At 35.1% G+C, this 22,629-nt stretch overlaps 1 protein-coding gene across 2 annotated transcripts; it reads right to left on the reverse strand.

The window, feature by feature from the left end:
• Nucleotides 1-57: 57 nt before the first annotated feature.
• LOC101258847 (uncharacterized) lies at nucleotides 58-20,107 on the reverse strand. 2 transcript variants are annotated; one of them, XM_004236532.5, is made up of 12 exons: nucleotides 15,445-20,107; nucleotides 15,011-15,250; nucleotides 14,431-14,560; nucleotides 11,719-11,871; nucleotides 11,366-11,592; nucleotides 11,202-11,271; nucleotides 10,806-11,012; nucleotides 8,802-9,040; nucleotides 1,779-1,857; nucleotides 1,549-1,689; nucleotides 689-916; nucleotides 58-571 (listed from the first exon to the last, which is right to left on the reverse strand). In XM_004236532.5, exons 1-11 carry the CDS (start codon nucleotides 17,994-17,996, stop codon nucleotides 692-694), a joined length of 4,263 nt encoding a protein of 1,420 aa, XP_004236580.2. In that variant the 5' UTR covers nucleotides 17,997-20,107; the 3' UTR covers nucleotides 58-571; nucleotides 689-691. The 2 variants fall into 2 exon arrangements, with proteins under 2 accessions (XP_004236580.2, XP_010319166.2); XM_010320864.4 differs by having other exon boundaries at nucleotides 58-916.
• Nucleotides 20,108-22,629: the final 2,522 nt, after the last annotated feature.

A 22,629-nucleotide genomic window follows, 5' to 3' on the forward strand; every position in this document is an offset into this window, starting at 1 on the left:
GACAACGAATAATAAGATAAAAATAAAAAACTATGTTCAATCTATGTCGTAATCTACTTTCTTAAAGAGTAAAACACTTCAAAATTTTAATTAATATGAAATGGAGAGAGTACAAGAAAACATATATTAATAAAGGAAGAAATAAATTATACGTGTAGTTGATAACAAATTAACCACTTGCATATATGCATAAGCAAAACTTGATCTTATTCCTTTTATATGCTGATAAACTCGGCTAATTTACAATTTGCCCATCAAAACTCCAAGGTGAAGGTCCACTCTAAAGGCAAAAATGGAAGAAAATAAAACCCCCTTTTTTTGCTAAATTTTCCAACACCTCCACTGGGCAAGCAGGTGCCAAACTAATAAAAGCTTCATCTTTGGGGAAAAAAATGTAACTTGGCAGAATGTCCAGGGGCAAACTGGTCATTGAGATAGAATTTTGTGTCTTGCTTAGCATGATCAGGTCACCAATCTGTGACATAGCTCAAAGACCGAATCCATTTGATCTCTAAAAAGGATTACTAATCCTTTACTTTTCAAGGAATCCTTCATCTTCAAATTTTTCGACCTTGGTTTAATAGGGGCGCAAGTCAGAACTCAGAAGGATTGAGAAATCGAGAACCATCTGATCATCAGGGCTGTAGGCACTACTAATTCTACAGATATATAGAAGATGCATGCATACCTTTTACCATCTGGGATGTGATTCTCCATAGGTTCTCCAATACTCTTGTCCATAGTGCTTACTACTACTTTTACCAAATGGAGAACTGTAAAAGTTAGATTGTCTTCGTGACCAGTTCGTCCTCTCAAATGGAGAAGAATAAGAATCAGAAGGTCTGCAAGAACCGCTGTTTCTCCCTCTTTCCCTTTGAACATCCCTTATTTCTTCTTCTAAATCATGTTTTGCACGCTGCAACACAGAAATAATACTGAGGTTAGTAACTTACCTACTACACACGAGAAACAATAAACTCTTTCCCAATTTCATTTGTCCCCAACTCTTTCCCGATCCGGGAGTTCCTAAAATGGCCAAGTTTACATACTCATAAATTGAGATGGAGTTTCCCCAAGAATGATGTCCGAAATGTAATCCAAAACTAATAATCATCTAAAAAAATGAGCCATAGCAGTCAACTAAAATTGACTTGGCATTTCCATGAATTCGTCATTGGTGCTACCGTGAATACATGTGATACAACTGAATTTACCCACATGCATGCGGTACAGCTTGACTAGACCTCTAATATAGACAAGCGTGCTGTCCATATCACTGGTCATATATGGAGCTGAGCAGCAATTTGATGATGAAAAAGACACCAAAATGTTAGTCGTTGACATGGTAAGTCAATTGACATATAATAAGTTGACAAGAAAGCTACCACCAAATCATAATCATCAAGAGTATTCTACCGGATGTTAAAGTCTAAATCTGCATGGCATACACATGCAGCTTGCAAAAATTATTAAGATGACAGTGCTGGCGAGGCATATGATCAATTGTTTGAGCAGAAAGGATGAAAATTTAATCATGTGTTAGTGTACCTTGTCGGAATTTGAGAGAACTGCATACGCTTCTCCAATCAACTTGAACAGCCTATCAGCATCATTGCGGACAGTATCAGAGATCTCTTTCCACAACCCTCCATCATCCATGGCATCACTCCTTGCCAAAATTTGACCCGCCTACATAAACAATATAATGATTAATGAGTACACCATCAGTATCAACTAATAATTCAACCACTGAACTCTAAAAGGCTTGTGACTTAGACCTTATCAGGATGATGTCTGAGGGCTGCTTTCCTATATGCCTTCTTGATGTCAGATTCTGTATCAGATGACTTGATTCCCCTGAGAAAGAATATAAGGTCGCCAATATGTCAAATGCATAAGAATATTTCACAAATTTTCAGCGAGCATAGATTACAAGAGGTATACACTGGCTCTAGCTATACAACACTGGAGTATCAACTACCAGATGTAAGGTCTTCAGGTCAGAAACATTGACCACGTGAATCTGGTAGATTTCAATGTAGAACAACCAGTTTTTCAACTTCAAATAGTCAATTTTTAACAGAGGAAATTTCTTCACAGAAACTGAGGTAATACACTAATACTACATTAAATGCAAGAAGTAATGCACACTTTGTATCAGAGAAGTACGGCACCAACCACATACAGCAGAACATGCATTTTCAGACTAGATGCAAACATGCAAGTAGCCAGTAGGTATTTGCTCTATGGTAAAAAGGTCAGTTTCTTATTACATAAAATAGCATCTTTAGGACCATCACAAAAATGTTCATCACAGCTGTTGAATACTTGCTTTAGAATTGTAATGTTTTTACTGCAGTCATTTTATTAAAATAGACCGAGCCAACTAGCTAGCTCTTTTAATTAGGAGTTAATTCTATTTCAATTTTGAATAAATAGTATTCTTATAGACCTAAGGAGTTTGGCAATTTTCAGCAGATCTTTTTACTTAATTTTACGTTAGGAGCTATTTATTTTATTATAAATTGTATGCATATACAGTGAAAAGAATTTAATCTTTCAACATAAATTCATAAGCTTTCTTTCTTGTTTAATCCTTTACATTTTTATTCCTTTTTTTGAGAAGGTAACACAGTTGTGTTTATTGACAAGTCAGTAGATGGGTTGCACTAAAACCATATTTACAGCAAAATCAAAAAGACATCTAACTGACTCTACTTCTAACAAGATCCTAGAATGTCTATAATTGAGTCAGTGTTCTCTAAGTATATTTGTTTACACCAGAAACAAAAAAGTCAACGCAATTTAGTTTGATCATCTGTAAATGACAATTTTTGCTCTCAAAACATCTTGAATTCCTTTCCTTCCATATTGTCCACCAGATACAAGCCCGGACAATCCTCCATCTATCTTTGTCAGCAGCCCCTACTCCTGCTTCCTCCCAACTATATAGCAAATGAGTTATTTTGTTAGGCATGACCCAACTAATACCCCCACAAAGGTAACATCTGGAACACAAGGAAAATTTCCTCTTCTTAAGGTTCTCTTGAGTCAAAACAGCCTCAAGTAAAACAGACAACTTTGAAGGGGACTTTGATCTTCTATATATGTTTCCAAGGCCAAAGTTGTCGTTGTAGATTTCCTTGGTTCAAAAACTTGTATGCAGAGTTCACCTTGAAACTACCTTTGCTATCCAATTTCCACCAAAGTCTATCTTTTTCTTCACTAGTACCTTCAAATTTCCAACATTTTGAAGAACTCAATGACTGAATCAATTTCCCAGTCATTGAAGTTCCTCCTGAAATGAATGTCCCAACCTTGTTGTGTCCATGTGTCAGCTACAGTCACCTCCGGTTGTACTGCCATCACAGCTAAGTTAGGGAATAAACTCTTTAAGCTATCTAATCTCAACCAATTGTCCTTCCAAAAGAAGTTTTGAGCCCATTTCCAACTTTAACATTTGTGTGCTTCTTCATGAAAGGCCGAAGTACTCTAATTGATCTCCACACGCTAACCCCATATGGGGTCTTGACTTCCTTTGTCATCCACCTATCCTCTTCACCATATTTGATTTTAATAACCTTACTCCAATATGCTTGAGGTTCTTGTGAATATCTCCAAAGCCATTTCAATCTGAGAGCCTTACTCTGTAGCTTGAGACTTCTAATGCCAAGACCCCCTTGTTTTTCCCCCAAAGCAATTTTTTCCATTTGACCAGATGAAGGGTTGTTGAATTAGTTTCCTTATTCCCTTTCCAGAGAAAATCTCTCCTAACCTTGTCCAACCTCTATATGATACCATTTGGGACTGGGAAGATGGACATCATGTAGGTGGGAAGAGCATCCAATACTGAGTTTATAAGGGTAACTCTACCTCCTAAAGATAAATAATGTGACTTCCATCTGAACAATTTCTTTTCACACTTCTCCATCACCGAGCTCCAAATGTTCATGGAATTTGATTTGTCTCCCAAAGGCACTCCAAGGTAGGTGGTAGGTAAAGTTCCTACTTCCCCTCTTAGAATTCTAGACAACTCCTCTTTGTCGGTAACCTCAATTATAGGGAACAACATACTCTTCCTCCAATTTATATGCAACCCAGAGACACCTTCAAATAGCACCAAAATTGACCTTAAGATCAGCAATTGCCCTTCCTCATCATCACAAAAGATTAAAGTGTCATCTGCATATTAAAGGTGTGTGACTGCCAAGTTTGGTACAAAATTAGGATTTGTTGCCACCTCAAATCCCCTTAGATAGTTAGTGTTCCTTGCTACCTTTATCATATTATTTAAACCCTCCATGGCTATAACACAAAGGAAAGGGGACAAAAAGATCTCCCTGCCTCAGACCTCTTTGAGCTGGGAAAAAACCTTCTGGTGCTCCATTGATCCGAACAGAGAATTTGACTGTTGAGATGCAGAATCTTACCCATTTGATCCATTTCCTCCCAAATCCCATACAAGTAAATATTTTCAGAAGGTAGTCCCAATTAACATATCATAAGCCTTCTCAATATCCAATTTACATAATATTCCTGCCTTCCCTTGTGATATTCTAGAATCCACCACTTCATTAGCTCTCATGATGGCATCCATTATTTGCCTGTTTTTGATGAAAGTATCAACCAACTTGGCTACCATACTCTCTTCAATCTTTCTGTGAGTACCTTTGACAGCAACTTGTAGATACTACCTATGAGGCTAATAGGCCTAAAGTCTCTCGATTCCTTAGCTTCAGTGTGCTTTGGAATTAATGCAACATAGGAATCATTAAAACTTTTCTCAAAAACACCCCTTGCATGAAAATTTCTGAAAGTACCCTTGATGTCCTCTTTCAGCACCTCCCAACATTTAATATAAAACCCCATTGTGAAGCCATCTGGACCAGGTGCTTTGTCCTTGGCACACATCTTCAAACAAGAAAAAACCTCTTGTTCCTCAAAGTTACCCTGTAAAGCTTCCTTCTCTGCTTCAGAGATAGTAGGACAGTTTACCAGGTTGCTTATGGGTCTTCTACCATTATTCTCTGTATACAACTTCTTATGGAAACCAATGATTTCCACTTTGATCCTCTCTGAATCCATCATGCTTGTGCCCAGAACCACTAATTGATCAATGTGGTTGCTTCTCCTATGTGCATTGGCCAGCTTGTGAAAATAGCTGGTGTTTCGGTCCCCCTCTTTAACTAGGGTGCTCTAGATCTCTGCTCCAAGCTATTTCTTCATTTTTTAGATGTTCTTCATACTCCATCCGAAGAGATGCCTCCACAATAGTTTCCTCTTCTGACAACACTCTATTTTCTTGGATAGCCTCTAACCTGGCCAACTCACTTAGAATTTGAGTCTTTTGAGTTCCCAGATTGCCCATGTTACTCCTGCACCACTCTTTAAGTTTTCCTTTTAGAGCTCTCAATTTGCATGCCAAGATTTGATCAGGTTTTCCTGTAAACTCAAAAGACTCCCACCACCCTTTAATTTTATCCACAAAACCATCTGTGTTTAGCCACCAGTTGTCAAATTTGAAATAGACTTATTCTGCTCCCACTCTCCACATTGTAGGGCCACAGGGTTGTGATCAGATACCAACCTATGCAATAGGGTTTGGTTTATTTTAGTGAAGCTGTCATCCCATTCTTTGGAAAGTAAAAATTTGTCAATTCTGGATGTTGCATTGTACCATCTCCTTTGAACCATGTATACTTCCCCCTTCTAATTGTGGGTCTATCAATTCCATATCTTCAATGAAATCAGAGAACTCCACCATGGTTGTTGATCTTCTTCTACAGTTTCTTTTTTTCTGAAGGAAAACGAGTGACATTAAAGTCACCATAGACAACCCAAGGACCCTCAAACAGACTCCTGACAGCTCCTACTTCTTCCCATACATGTTCTATTTCTATTATGCAATTTGGAGCATATACTCCTGTTATATGACACTTCAAGTCTTGTAAAAGTGCCTCAAATTTACAGGTTAAGATATATGATCCCACTTTTAACACTTCCCCTCTCCAAGACCTACTATCCCATATCATCAAAATTCCTCATCTTGTGCCACTAGCTTGTAAGCAAGCAAACTTCACCTATCTCCCACCCCAAATTTCTTTGATTAAATCTTTAATAAACCTTCTAATTTTGAATCCTGAAGGCAAACTATGTCTGCATGCTCTTTAACAAATCTCCTTTTCTCCCTATTGTTCAAACCCCCAACATTCCATGACACAAGAAGCAAGTCTTTTGAGTTCTTATACCCCTTTATACCTTGGTCTTTTGATGATGCTTTCATTCTCCATCTTTCTTGCCTGTCTGCAGCTGTCTATCTACATGAGTAGCTCTAATGTCTCTTCCTTGTGCCCCTGAAAGTCAATTTCAAACATTTTCCCCAATTTAATTAGATTTTGTCTGACCCATGTCGTAGTCTCCTTATCTTTACGAAGAAATCGTACTTCATTCTGTTGGATTGGCTCAACATCCTCAACCACCCATTCTTCAATTTCTGTATGGCTACATGGAACAATGGAAATATGATGATCAATTGAAATCTGACCCTCTGCCCCTACTTTGTCACTGGCAATTTCTATCTCCATTTCCTTCGGCAATAATTCCTTCTAAATATTAGCGATTGCTAGACTATTTGATAGTTCTTCTGGTGTCTCATCGATCTCCTGGGTGCAAGATTGTAAGGTTAGAGGACAGTATCTATTTATTTCCACTAAGTGAGGATCAAAAAGGTGTTCAGATGCTGGTCTTGTTAAGCATTAAAGATGACTTGGACTGCTCCATCAGGCCCAATTCCCTTATTCAGTTGGCCCATAGATTGTTTTTGAGACTTTGAAATCACCACCTCCTCTCCTCACATGACTTGTTTAAATCTTTTAAGTGACATCCAGCTTTGTCTGCACCTCCCCCATGTTCAACCTGTCCTACACCAGAGTTTGACTTACACCCTTGTCCTCCTAGTACCAAGGACTCCTTTTGTCTAGGGGTCCAAAGGATTTAACAAACCTTTGGATCCTTCACCAGCTTTCTCCTTCTCCATCTCCGGTGAGGCTCTAATAAATCGAACCTTCTTTTCCACCCAGATAGGAATGAAAAATTTGATTCCATCTCTTTCTAGCATAACCTCATTTGGGCAATTATCTCTGTTCCCTGAAATTTGAATTCTTGCCCATTTTAAGTGGTTCTTTAAATCTGTCTCCTTCTATTGAGACCCAGCCTCCACATAAATTCCCAGTCTCTCTAAATACTCCTTGAGACCATAGTTGCCATGGCACTCCCAAAGCACGAATGGCAAGTAGTGGTCGATTTTCGAGTTGTAGGTATACAAACAGTAACTGGGTTCCACTATTGAAGACTGACTTTGGTCTTCTTCCAACTCCATTCCCTCTGAATTATTTGTTCTGCCATATTCCTATTTGGAAATTCAAAAAGAAACATCTTCTTTGACATCTCATGAATATTGATCCCAAATACAACTTTCCACGAAACCGAGGACCACTTCTTGATGTATGATAGTGACGGGATCTCAATTTCTCCTTCTTCGAAAGATGCCACCAGACACCTTTTGTACAACCCAGTATCCTTCACTCCAGGAGGTAAACTAATATGTCGCCTTTGCCAGCTATCACTGTTGAGTCTCGAAGGTTTGACTGCCATTTACTCTCCCCAACCACCCTAGCATAGGGTAAATCTTCCTTGATGAATCTTGGTTGTTCAGCCAATGACATATGATTGGAGCATTGAAAAAACCACTCTATCTTAAATGCTATCTCTTTCCAACCTGCCTTTACGGCTAACTCAGGGATAATAATGATTGTTCTCTCTAAACCATAAAGTGAAAGGATGCTCATATATCTGCCATATTGATTTGACTTTCTTGTGCAGAAATATTCAGATTGATTTTCCCTCGTCTTCCACCTTCTAGACACGGTATTCTCATGTCTGAATGCTTCTTTAAAGATGTTGCAGATCCATCTCAATATCTTCAAACTCATATCGGACCTTGTCATCATCTTTCGACTGCGCTTCACCCATTCAAACCAAGTGTCTCTGCCCACTGTCTGTCTAGTAATATCAAAAGACTTGAAACCTGCATTGAAGCATATCTGTCTTCTTTCATCTTGTATACAAAGTCTTAAAAACCCCAAGCTGATATGAAAGGAAATGAAAAGTGGAAACCTACCACAAAATGTGGTAGATTAAGGTCAATGGAAGGTTTCCGACTGAAAGGACGCCGGAAAGAAGTTCAACCTCCCTCCTAGAAAGTAGAAGAGATGAGGGTTTTGGGAACCACATTTCTTCTCTTTTTATTCTTTTCCTGCAATTTCTTCTCTTTTAAAACCAACAACTATGTTCCTTCTTTTTTGATAAAGGTTTATCACAACATTCCTTCTTCTGATCACCACTGTATGGGATTAGATTCGTACAATAGTAAAGACACCACTATTATAATGAATCATGCAAGATTACACTTAAAATTTGGCTAATATTAGACCTGAAAAAGTGCACAAAATATACGAGACGAAGGAAGAATATTTTAAGAGTTCAAGTATAAGAAACAGGAGATAATATATGTTTCTACGTACAATCAACTGACACTTCCATTTGGAAGTGCTATGTAATGCAAGGACAATGAAGAACAAGGACATTTGTCTTGGAAAAGATAGAATGTTGAATAACAGTAAAGAATGGCAAGCCTCATACAGTCACATTCAATTCATTTATTCTCATTGACAAGTTTTCGGTTGATCAAAATCATATCTATGAAGAAATTCAATGGTAATTGGAATGAGATTTCAACTTACAAAATAAGATAAAGATCCAATGGCGTTGCTCTTTTAGCCTTCTCCTGAATTGTCGAAAGCTGCCGACGAGTTCGCTTTGCTTCTTTAGCACTACTTCCATTTGACTTATCCAGCGCCTCAGATTGTCGAATCCTTTCTTGAGATTGAGCTTCCTGAAGGGATATGAGCCTCTCAAGATCATTTACAGCATGCCCATAGTCTCTAATCATCTCATGTAAGGTAGCCCTCCTTGAAACAGCCTGTCAAATTTAGAAGACCTAGCGGATCAGGTATAAGTCCACTTCAGACACAAAATAACTAGGATGACCATGAAAGTATGGACAGCATAATTAATGTTACAATCTCAAGCAGCAGCTCCCTATAGCAATCCGCCAATATCAACACCAAATTTGTGGTGTAAATGATAGTAGAGCATCCACAATAAACGACAACTGGGAGGACATAAAATCTTAACTGACACCACAACATCAGCAAATATCACCATGTCTACATTTTACAAGTTATTTTCCACAAAGTGATGGTGCATGTCAACCCAACTGAAAACGTTAAATATCTTGAAGAAATCTTCTGTTGTTTTTGTGTTCTGTTTTCCCGCTTCTGCTGTATATGTTGATCCAGCGTTTAAATAGTGGAGATACAATAAACTGTTTCTATTCTAAGCCATGCGGATGCAGAGGCTGAGTACTTTAGCTGTTTCTTTAAAACATAGATTCATATAATTTTTTAAAAAGGCGAAAATAACATGACAAAAATGATATTACGTGACTTAATAAAGATAAGGATTAGGAAATTATTAATAGAGAATAATAATAGTATATATTTTAATTAGCCAGATGGAAATCACAATCTCAGAGTACTTTTCTGAAACTCGCCACAGGATAAATGAGTTAACCCATCTCTCTCATTTTCTACCCTATGGAAAATCCGTAGAAGAAAATCTACATTAAAAGACAATACTCGAATAAAATCTAAAATATAATGCTGTCCTCTTTTCCTACTTCTCCTTAACAGTTGAGAATTTTCAGGAGGAGAAAAGGAGGAAGAGAGAATATGCGTTCCAATCCAGGTATGGCCTTTTGAGCTTAATTCTCCAGCACACAAGGAAACAATCTACGGAGCACCCTTTCAAACAGTCAGCTAATTGTAGCAGTAAAATATTTTCTTTTAAGCATGTTAGGAGTTGGGAAGTGTTGTAGAGAGTCGGCTACTCGGCTTACAGTCAACTACTACTTTTTAGAAATGACTTTTGGTGACTTTGGAAGGGGAGAACAGAGCTGGCTTTTTGGAATACAGAAACCTGACAGCAACTGAAATTTTATGCTCCCATTATTTTCCTTTCAAATTAAAATTGGGGAGGTGATTCAAAAAAATAATTTATTTTATCAGTAAACAAGAGACTTTACAAATAGGATAAAATCAGACACCAAGAAGGTGGCCGGGAAGTACAAGGTTGGACAGACGCCGAATGCTAAATAACAGAAAAAGGGGATAACCTCTATACAAAAGAACCTACTCAGGAAACAAGTTAATGACATCTATTAGTTTGTGTATCTCATAAACATCCTGGAGTTTACACCAAAAAAGCAGGCATACACACACTTGATATTTCATCGCATGCACAGTGATTATTCTGCCCTACAAACACCTACAATTCCTTACTCTCCGTAGAACCCAAAACACACATGCTGGAACAGAGAAAGTTGCTGAAGCTAGTATTCATTGTCTAATCCTAATGCTTGCTCCTTTGTAAAAGTGATAACTGCTGACTCCAATAAAATGTCTAATAAGGTGAAGACATGGAAACATAGCAAAGGCCTCAAGATCTGCATTGTTACTCTTCCTGCTGCTTACGGCTTAACAGATTGTAAAACCATCCAAATCTATAAACTTCCCTTTCACAATATACTTACTGTTTGATTTTAAAAAGAAATGGAACATCAGGTCATTGAAGATAGTTAGAAAGAGAAAACTGAAAGTCTGCTTAGTGCATGTTTGCAAACAAACCTTCGTGTAGTTCTTGTCAAGAGCAATGGCAAGACTGCAATCTGCTATGGCATCAACAATTTGACCAAGAGCTTGGTGAGCAGCAGCTCGATTGCAGAAACAGATAGCTGCAAAAGGGCGCGACTCAACACTGCTGGATATAGCAGCAGTATAATGTTCAATAGCTTCCGTATATTTGCCAGATTTAAATGCCTCATTTCCGGCTTTCTGTTTTAGAGAGAAGAACAATTAACCACTTAGAAAAGCTAGTTGAAGCCGATTCAAACTGAAAAAAAAAATCACTAACAAGAACCAGTGGAATTCTACAACCGAAAAGACGAGGAAAATAGTCAATAATTTTGGTCAACCCAATAACAGATGATGATGAGATAAATCCTAAAACAATAGGTAAAATACCTTTTGATGCAAAAGTTCATGGATAGTGGCTGCTAGAGAAGATGATGATTCCTGGGTCATGTTTCCAGATCTACAGAAAGGTTGAGCAAATTACTCAATATCATTCCTGAAATCAAGAAGAGGAGGAAGAGAGTTGAACAAACTTCTTGAAAGTTCAGGCTTACCTTTTCTGAACAGAAACCAAATGCTCTTGTTTCTCAATTAAGTCAAGGGCCATCTCAAGCTTTCCAAGATGAAAGTGCGCCCTGGACTTAAGGAGACATCTCCAAAGCATCAAAGAGGAGCTTTTGCTATCAACATCATTTAAGTTTATGAAGTCAGAAGTAAAGTTCTTTTCAGCAATATCAAGAGAACTTTCGCACAGCTCAATCACTTCATTATACATCTGTAGCTGTAGAATATTACAGTAATGACACACAGAATTCAGAATAAAGTTGCTATAAGTTCTACTGTTTTATAAGCTGCCTAGTTTAAAAAGCAAAAGATACTCAAAATTCATAACAGCACTACCACACACCTTGCAAAGAGCCTCTCCTTTCATTTCAAGTAACTTTTCTGAATAGCAGCTGATAGACAAGGTTTCATTGGTAATTGCAAGTGCATCTTTTGCTGCATCTGGAGTTCTTTGTTGCAAAAGATCGGCACACCGATGCAGATGTTCAGATACTTTCTGCCACCAATAAGTAACCCAATCAGAAGTTCACCAAGAAAATATTAATTTTGTAGCACACTCTATGTGGGATAACAATCCCGGAACCAAAACAACAAAATCACACATTAGTCCTTCTCCTAGGATTTTTATCCCAATTCTTTTAAGAAATACATGTTTAAAATTAGAAATATAATTTTTTCCCCCAATTTATCCAGTTTGACCAAGCAGATATTTTATATTATAAATTAACCAACATATTCTTGTAGTGTCTTGCTTTTGATTTCTATGAGCATCTATTATTTATGGTGTTTCGGTTATTGCACTATTTTGTTGTTGTTATTGTTTCTTTATTAGTTGCTATGGTTTCTTCACTGTTGTTTTTCCTTTTTATACCTACTAAGATTAGTTCAAATCGAGTAGAGGGTTCTCTGGAAACAGCATCTCTGCCTCCACAAGGTAGGTGGGGGGGGGGGGGGGGGGGGTGTAAGGTCTTTGCACACTCTACCCTCACCATACCCCACTTGTGGGATTTCACTGGGTATGCAATTTTAAATGAACCAACTTGATTTCAAAACAAAACTTTTAATTCATCCCCTCACCATACCCCACTTGTCCTCCATTCCATATTTAGCAGTAATCACAACCTTCCTGAGCATGCCATCTTCATTTGCAAACTTCCATAACCATTTCATCAAGCTTTGGTTTTGTTTCTTTCAGTTCTTGATGTTCAGTCCCCCTGTTCCCTTGCCCACAATTAATTCATCCCACTCAAGTATGTGGTACTTTCTATTATCTTCACTCCCTTGCCATAGGAATTTCCTCCTCAAAGCATCAATGCAGTTGGACACACTAGCAGGCATAGATTATACAAACATCATATAGGAAGGGAGTGCATCAAGTACACTATTAACCAAAGTCAATCTGCCTCCCAGTGACAAGTATTGGCATTTCCAATTGGTAAGTCTCGCAGTTCCAAAAAAAATTGGTAAGTCTCTTCTCAGTTCTCACACTTCTCCAATACCCCATTCCAGATTCCTTTTGATTTGCTATCGGCCCCAGAGACACGCCTAGATAAGTAGTTGAGAGTTCACCACCCTTTCCATCTAAGATATTAGCTAGGCCTTCAATTGCATTCACTGTGTTGATAGGATAGACAAAACTCTTCCCTCAATTAATATGCAACCCTGATACTACTTCAGATATTACAAATATCACCCTCAGCATCTTGATTTGTTCATGTACTGCCTCACAAAATACTAAGGTATCATCTGAAAGTACGTCCACATACCACCACATGCTTCACAACCCCAATAGAACTCATTCTGGAAGGGAGGCATTCCTACAAAAGTGAAATGTTTCACCTGGCTAGTGATAGAGAGGGCTTTTTTGTGCAATTTGCCAGGATAAACTAACTACCGCCTAGTCTTGCATTGTAACTTCACCAAGCAAATCTGGGATTTATTCCTTGGCATAAGTCTGAACTGGACAATGCCAGAAAATACATCAGAGTTGTTAAAGAGATGGGTTAGGAAAGGAGGCAGCAAGAGTCAGCGGAGATGGTGAAGGCTAATACCATCATGTTTATGGAGGTCTGTTTGGAAGGAAAGGACTGTTAGATGTTTTGACGATAGATCCAATTCAATACACAAAGTTAAATAGAATTGTTTAGTATTATTACTCTAACGGTGTAAGCAGTTGTGTATAGTAGATACAGATCAAATTGTAGATTTATAGGAAGCTTGTAGTAATTGACACTTTTTGGTGGTGGCCAGCATGCCCTTAATGTTGAAGAATACAATTAACCAGCCTCAAAAAAAAACCATTATCAATAGCTTCCAATCTTAGTAATTAAGCATCTTCTTCTTCTTTTTGACGACAAGGGAAACTCGCAGCTGCTACCCTTTTTGGGTGCGCACAGGGTAAAACTCTACTTCAATGCAATAGCTCATAAACCACATAGGAGAGTTAACCCGCATCGCAGCCGCTACACTTTTTGGGTGCGCACAGGGTAAAACCATGCTCCAATGCAATAGCTCACAAACCACATAGGAGAGGTAACCCGCACTAGGCAAGCCTAGTGCAACGAGCTCGACCCAGAAGGCAAACCCCTTGCTTTCGCTGGCAAGGGGTTTCGAACTAGGTAATTAAGCATCTTTTTATTGAACACTTAATCCGTATTTAGGCATTCCGGAAGAAAAATTTACGCTAAGCAAATATCATCACTTCCAAAACAAGTAATTGACAACACCACAAACATACTCCCATTGAATTAAAACCTAGTTTGACTAGAATGTTGATCAAGAAAGAAAAGTTTGACAGTAAGAATCAAATTACAGTTAAGGAAGTTTTTCATAGGTGAAAAAGTAGAGTAATTAGATGACAAGAATTTATGCCAAGATTAAGGCTACATAAACAAGTAGTAGCCTACAACAACATATCCAGTGTAATCCCATAAGAAGTATAGTCAACATGATTTTGAATTATTAAAAAATCGGAAAAATAAGCCATTCAAAGAAATAGGTAAGCACTAGGACTGGTGGGAGCATCAGTTTCATTGGAAAAGAAAAAATTGGTCACCTGTGCTTTTTGCAAGCCTTCAGCTGCTTCAATTGTAATTCTCCTATCCAAGCACAAATTAATTCTTGATTCCAAGCAAATGTTGTAATGCTTAACTGCTTCTTCAACCTCACCAAGAACCAGATAACAACTGGCATGCAAAGATTGTCAAGATATACAAGTTTGTGAACAAACAATTCACTCATGAAGGAAAAGATAACAGTCTTATAAAAGAACACACTGCATTCGGTTCAACAGTCAATAGATTTCTTTCTAAAATACGGAAATTGAATCAAATGATGATAATACGACACCTAATGTTATCACTAAGACACAAACCCTCAGTTTCTGTTTTTTTTTTCATATAGGATCAAAAGAAATTCCATCAGATTAACTCCATGGCCTTTGTCTGCTCTAATTTCATGTTGGCGTATATGACCATCTCATATAAAAGCTTAAGCTGCAAGAGAGTACATTTACCTAATTAAGTCTTCAACATTTTCTGTTGGTGCCTTTTTTATGATAAGGTAGTTACTATTATCAGTGTTAGATATGGAATATTCATGTTATAAACATCAGATGCCAAATGTAGAACCCTTACTTTGCTGCTCTGAGTTTTACTTTTAGAAAGTGAGGGTCTAAGGCAGCTGCAGATGCACAATCACTGATTGCTTCCCTCATCCTTCTAAGTGACATTCGAGTGGCAGCTCGGTTGCTGTAGCATAACAAAAGAGGATCCAGGCAAGAGCCTGAAATTTCTGTAGCAGAGACTGATTTGATACCCTTAGTGTATAAATCCTCAGCTTGCAAAAGATTTCCAGCCTTATAGGCTTGATTTCCCCTGATACAGACAAAATCATTGTAAATATGAAGGACAAGTTTATAATGCTTAATATCAGAATGTGATAGTTCCAGAAAAAGCCAGAACACAACCATAATGATGAAATCATTGCAGCAAAAGTGAAATCCTAAAGCTCAAAGGAAATCTTGACAATCATAGCAATTCACCAAAGAGTAGCTAAAAGATATTAGCACCTGATCCGCCACTTTTCACAGACTTCACGGTCAGTGAGCCCCAGCATCCCATGGTCTTCGTCTACTTTAGACACATGTATAAATTTATTTCTCATATGAGATGTAACTCCGCTTGGGATGTCTCCTGAAGTTTTGCAACCAAAGGAAGAATGTTGAACTGCATCAGTGGAAAACTCAACTTTTCTGCGATTTATGTTGTTTGAACCACTATCAACTTTCAATTTGTATTTTTTCCTATATTGACGTCTAATGGATGATAACCCATCTTGAGCAGAAGGTGAAGTATAGGAACTAAAATCTCTCCGAGTATCAGAGTCCTTTCCAGAATCAGTTCCAGAAAATTTCTCATTTCCTTCTCCACATTTCTTGTGAGAGTCATTGAAAACAGGAGTGTCTTTGTTAGCAGCCACATCGCCCTTGCTTTCAGTTGCCCTGGTAAAATTATCAGCAGAAGTAGAAGAATTTGTATCCTGATATGGTGAAAAATCCATAGGTGAACAACATCCAGGAGACTGATCATTGTGCGTGGAACTGTTTCCATTAGAAAGATCAGTCTGCCCAGCTACCCTCTGTACCAAGGTTTCTTGCCTCAATGACTTCTTCTTTTTCACTTTTTTGTCCCTCAATCTGCTACTTGTTCCACAACCCAATTTTTCATTCACTCCGGAAAATAAATCAGCAGTAAAAGAAAATGATTTACTTGAATTGGATGCACTAAAATCAGAAAAGGACTTCCCAGGCATAAATGGTGTTCTCGGAAAGCTGAATTCTTCTTTCTTTTCTTCTTGATGGCCAGAAGGTGCTTCCGGGATGTCAACTTTGTGCCGTGAACCAAAAATCTCTGTGGTAAATAATGGGAAGGGTATATTATCCCTCTCCGTGTCACTACTTGGACGATCCTGCGGCAATTCACTCGAGACTACAAACTCACTGTTAAAATTTATTGGCTTATTTTCTTTCCCAGAGATTCCTGCTGAAAAGCTAAATGAATTAATTTGCTCACCCGAAAGACCAAACATAGAATTTGTATGCACTGTATCTCCAGAGATCCTTTTGTCCTTGCCCCCCTTAAATGAACTAGCAAAATTTTCACCAATTTCAGATGCACAAGCTCTCTTGGCATTTGATTCTCCATCAATTGTATCAGCTTTATCAAAACCAGAGCTACTAACAGGATCTTTTAAATTGACATCCTTGGGCAGATCACAAGAATTAGAAGCACCGTTTTCAGTTGAAACATTTGAAGTACTTTGGTTAAATTCAAACAAAAATACATTCTGAATGTTGACACGTGAATTCAAACCATTGATCTTCTCAGCACCATTAACCGGTGCTGGCTGGCCAATGTTTAATGAATTCATCTCATCGGAGAGTTTATAAATGGGGGTTTTTGGGAAGTCAGTGTCTACAATATTTCTACTACTTGAATCAAACTTGAGCTTCCCATCACAACCCGTGTCACTTTTTGGGGCATTCCAACAACCATTGTGGTTTTGAATCTTTTCTCTGCTAAAATTCTCCATGTCTTCAGCAACTTTACCATCTTCATTCACTTTATTCTTCCCTTTGAAGCCACAACCAAAAACAAATGTGTCATTCAGTTTTGGACCCTGATACTCTGGTTCCCTGTATGCTGCATCTTTATTACACGCTCCCTTTTCTGAATCAAAGTTAGGTTTACTAGCACCAAATACAAAGTTAGCATTCAATTTATCTGATTGCAATGTACTAGACTGCCCATTTTTATAAGACTCACTCAAGCAATTCTTGACCCCTTGTGGTTGTCCAACATTGCCACTACACTTCCTCTGTCCAAATTCCATTTTTGACTTCGAATTACCATTGCTCTCGCTACATTCAGGCTCCTTATTAGACACATTCAGATAGGATGCTGAGCTGCTCTTATTTGTCCAATCACCGTGCTTGCTCTTCGAGCTAAACTTGAAGCTACTAGTATTACTAGCTCCGAAAGCAAAACCTAAATTCCCCAAACATGAATCCAAATCAGAATCAATCTTCCTAGCACCAAAAACAAAACCATCTTTACCATTTTTTCCAATTCTACAGCCTCCCATTCCCTCCACACTCTCAAACGATTCTCCATTTTTATTGTTCAACATTGCCCCTGAATTCCCAGCCACATCACTCTTGTTAGAACCTAAACTGTCCAAATTCGTATTGAAAGTAGAATCACTCTTACCAGCACAAAAACCAAAGCTCACATTGTCACTTCTCCCAAAGCGAAACCCATTTACAGTACCAGTACCACTAACCTTGGGGGTCGGGTCGACCCGATTAAAACTCGATTCATTCGGGTCGATAATTTGAGGACCCGATTGTTTCCTCTGTTTCATCAGCCTTGGCTTCCGCCTTGATCGACCCAGAAAACCGGAACTCGGTTGAGGAACCGACGATGAAGTAGAAAACGAGCAATCAAATCCTGCATCAAGCTTACAACTAGTGGAGGAGTTGGAATCAGCGGTAGTTTTCGATGATTGAACAGATGAACTGATTGAAGATCGGAAATCTGTGACGGCGGCCGTCGACGACATAATCCGATGAGATAAACGGATAATCACCAAAAAAAAAAAAACCCAAATTTAGGGATTTAGGGTTTTTGATGAAGAAAAGAGGAATCTTTTTGAGTTGTTTGGGTTTTTGTTAAGAGGAGAGCGGGGTAATTAGGGGGGTTTAGGTTGACGTTTGAAATTTTGTTGTGGTTTTGACGTTTGAAATTTTAGTCAGTCAGGTATGATCTTTTCTTTATATTATTATTATATACGCAGATAGAAAATTTAAAAAATTCAACCCGACTAATCATATTTAAGACTTGTATGTTCACGCTCAAAGCATTCACATAATGCATTTAAATTCAAATCCATCATTTAGCCACGGTTATAAAAAGAATTAAAATAAAATTACACATTAATATTAAGATAAAAGAATTTTTTGTTAATCACGTAATTTTATATAAGAAAAGCTATGAAAAATATTAGATTAAGTATGAATTTATTAAGAAATCAATATATGTGAACTTCGAAAAGTTAAATATTAAAAATAAATTTTATATAGAATAAGAGAAGGTAATAAGAATTGGGTGATATTAAAACTATTTAAATGTAAACTTGTGATCTTTTCTTTTTTATTTGAGATTTTCTCACTATAATTTATATATATTTACGTAAACTTGAAATCTAATCATTCTTTTATGCTTATTTGCAATTTTTTAAAATATATTCTTAGTATAAATTTTTCGACAATGTATAACTCGGATTGCTATTAATAGTTAGTATTCATGACTATATAGTTAGCTAACACTATTATAAATCATTATCCACAATTTCTATTACTTGTCCTCATCATGACCCAATCATCACATGTTTTTATTATTTTTATTGTACAAAATTAGATTAATTTAATATTTATATTAACAAATTTTTAATAATTAAACTTTAAATAAAGAAAAGCTTAACAATCTTAATTAGTTAAATTTCATACTTATTATTATTATTATCATCATTATACTTAGGTTTAGATATTCAATTATTTTTGAGACAATTTATATTGGGGAAAAATGTGAAACTTAAAAATAACATAAAAGAGAACAAAAGAGAGAATTAATCACGAAAAAAAGATTCAAGAAAATGACACCTACAAAATTCCTATTTCTTTTAATTTTGTTTGGGTTAAACACAAAATATTAAAAAGTATATTTCACATTTTAAATAAATATTACATTTAATATAATAAATTCCTAAGAATAAAAGGCACAGTAATTAAGAGGATTAATAATATGACTTTCAACTTTTATAACATAATAAGAGTAATATTTGTACATTATTACACTAATAAAGAACATAAATTATAGAAAATGAAAAGACAAACAAATTAGAGTTATTGAGACAAATATTTTCCTATAAGTAAATAGAAAGGTAGGAAATCAACTAAATTTTTAAAATTATAAATTAATCATAATTTTGAAATAACTTTAGAACTCCCGAACAATAACAAATATGAAAATATAAAGGCTTATTCATAAACAACTTGAAATCTTCTAAGAGAAACAACAAAAATGAAAAATTTAAGAATTGCAATTTTACATATTAATAATAATTTATTTTTAATAAAATCATGTGTATTTTCAAAATTATAAATTAACTTTACATTCTTATGTTCTATCATTTTTGTTAATAAAAATTCTTTCACCGGACTATGAAAGTGTATGTACGTATTTCTTTAAGTAGCATATCGATATTCGTTTACTCATTTTCTACTTCTATTCTATGTTTTAAAATATTATAAGCCACAAACACAATAAACTAATATTATTAATAAAAAAGTGAGAAATGAATTTACCTAAATAAATAATTATTCTTGAAGAGTGTTATCATATAATATAGTTAAATTATCTAAGAATCATATAGAGGTCTAAATTAGATATTTTTCTTAAAAAAACTCAATATTTCTATTTTCATGAACATAAACAAATAATATTAAATGTGTGATTCAACAAAGAAATAGTTGTAATTATATTAGACATATCAAATTATTTTTCATTGTAAACTCAAATTATGCAAGAATGTCTAACCATTTTCATTATAGATATATCTCCTATAATCGGTAAATCTGATTAAATAAGTTAAAAAGTTATCTACCAAAAGAAGAAAAAGATAAAGAGTAAGGAGAAAATTACATTTAAACACATGTAATCATTTTTGACAAAAACATAAATAATTCACAAGGAAATAATATAATAGAAACATTACTTCGTAAGGACCTAAAAAAATAAAGAATAATCCATTAATCTCCATCTCTGGATATTTTCATTTCATCATATATACAAGAGTCAAAGAAAAATAATAACAAATAAGTTATTAGTCTTAAAATGAATCTCAAAGTTAACAAAATAAAATATTATATCTCATAAAGAATAAGGGAAAATTACATTTAATCGTAAATTCTCCTACATAATAATTTTTGACAAATAACCAATATATATAACTCAAAATCCATTAATCTTTATCGCTTGATGTTATCATTTCATCCTATGTACAAGAGTCAAGAAAAATAATAACAAATACATATTAGTCATAAAAAAAATTCAAAAATAACAAAACAAAATAATTTATCTAGAAGAAATAAAAATATGATGACATATTAGCCTTACTTGCTAATTAAAAATAATATATGAAATAATATTTGAAAAAATAAAGCACCTCAAACCTTACAAATATTGTAACACTTCTTCCACTAATTCTCTACCCAAAGATGACTACAAAATAACACACAATTTTAGTGTGATTTTATAGTGTTAATGTAACCTTTCACAATAAATAATTAGAAGTTATGAATAAGAAAGATTTAAGAGGTTACGAATATGAAAGGTTTGAGGGTTATGAATATTATTAATACTAATTTAAGAATAGAATTTATATAATTAAAGAGGTATAAGTTTATAAGAAAAAATTAATTGAAAAAAATAAGAAAAAATATCAAATAAAAGAAGAAAAATAAGAAAAAATGAATGGAGGTCATAAAGAGGTGTCACATCACCTCCTCTATGATCCTCATTTATTTATATATATATATATATATATATATATATATATATATATATATATTTTACAAGATGCGCCTTTTCAGGATGTTCATAAGATATTTACACTGAAAACTACCATATTAAAGTAATATATTCATACCACTATATATACTAATTCTACTTATATTTATGCATTTTACCAACTAATTAAGAATTTCATATCATATATTGAAGAAGATACACTTATATGGATATATTTTTGTTATCAAATACACTAAAGTATAGAGAAAGACAAGTGAGATAGTCATATATCTCTAATATATATATATATATTGTAAAATTACTCGCACTTTGCGCGCAAAATTAAATATCACAGAATTTATAAAATATTATTTAAAGCATATTCAACATTATCACTTAAACACTATATTATTTTACATGCACGATTACGTAGTAACAAACATTAGTAGTGTAAAAGAAACTGGAAATTATTACTTATCTTTATCCTTAATAACATAAGCATAAATTAATAATGTAAAGGAAAATGAAAATTATTACATCTTATTATTTGTCCTTAAATAACATTAGTATAAATTAGTGATTGTTAAAAGACATACCATACCAGGATATGTAACATAAGCAATGGTGTTAGTGCGTCATTCAACAGGAACAAAATACACAATTGTAAATAAGGAGGAGGAGGAGGAGGAGAAGAAAGACGAAGAGGTTTAAATTTTCATAGTTTCAGAATGAGAAGGAATTCCCATATTTATAGAAAACAAAGGATAGTGTAAAAAAATGTTTATTGTGTTTTATCAGAAAGGTTGCAACTATTTGGAGAAGTTGCGACTCGTTGGAAAGGTCACAATCTTTCATAAAAGTTGTAAATCTTCATAAAAGTCACAACTCTTCATAAAAGTCGCAACTTTTCATAATAATCGTTACTCTTCATTGAAGTCGCAACTTTTCATAAAAGTCACAACTTTTCATCAAAGTCGCAACTCTTCATTAAAGTCATAATTTTTTTTATAAAAGTCACAACTTATCACGAAAGGGGAAGGTTAATTTTGATAATAAAATAAATTAAAAGGGAATTCTAATTTGTGGTGGTGCCACATAGGCGGGCTTAAGGTTTTATTATATATATATATATATATATATATATATATATATACACACACACACTAATAAATATGCAACTTATTATTAGTACAAACTAATGTTCAAAAGTTGAAATTTTGACTACTCTTTTTTTTATTTAAACGTATTGATTAACAAAATGAGATGTTTGTATTTTTTTTCAATATATATTGTTGCATGTGTAATGTGTTACTATGATACAATTAATTTTTTTTTTGAATTCTTGAAGTCATAAAACTGTATTATACAAATTTATATTAGTTGAAGTTGAACAAACTATAATTACCAATTTATTATACGGTAAAGAATCACAAACGAACTTCAAAATATCGAACTATACTAAATTAAATGGGTATGATAGTGTTATAATAGTTTTGAAATCAAATGCAGTACATATTATACAAAACTTATCCTTATTTGTATGTATTTAAAGTAATTCACATGTTTCTGATCTATCAAATACATAGGAGAGTGGCAAACAAAATGAGAAGGAGACCAGCAAAATT

Source organism: Solanum lycopersicum, chromosome 4 (assembly GCF_036512215.1).
Source record: "Solanum lycopersicum chromosome 4, SLM_r2.1".
NCBI lineage: Eukaryota > Viridiplantae > Streptophyta > Magnoliopsida > Solanales > Solanaceae > Solanum > Solanum lycopersicum.

What these genes read in the sequence shown, in the direction of transcription:
- LOC101258847 (XM_004236532.5), bottom strand. Translation starts at nt 17,996, where the DNA reads ATGTCGTCGACGGCCGCCGTCACAGATTTCCGATCTTCAATCAGTTCA. An exon ending in GTAAAACTCAGAGCAGCAAA is followed by an intron (nt 14,561 to 15,010) that starts GTAAGGGTTCTA and finishes TTTGCATGCCAG; the next exon opens with TTGTTATCTGGTTCTTGGTG. An exon ending in TTGACAAGAACTACACGAAG is followed by an intron (nt 9,041 to 10,805) that starts GTTTGTTTGCAA and finishes TAAATTTGACAG; the next exon opens with GCTGTTTCAAGGAGGGCTAC.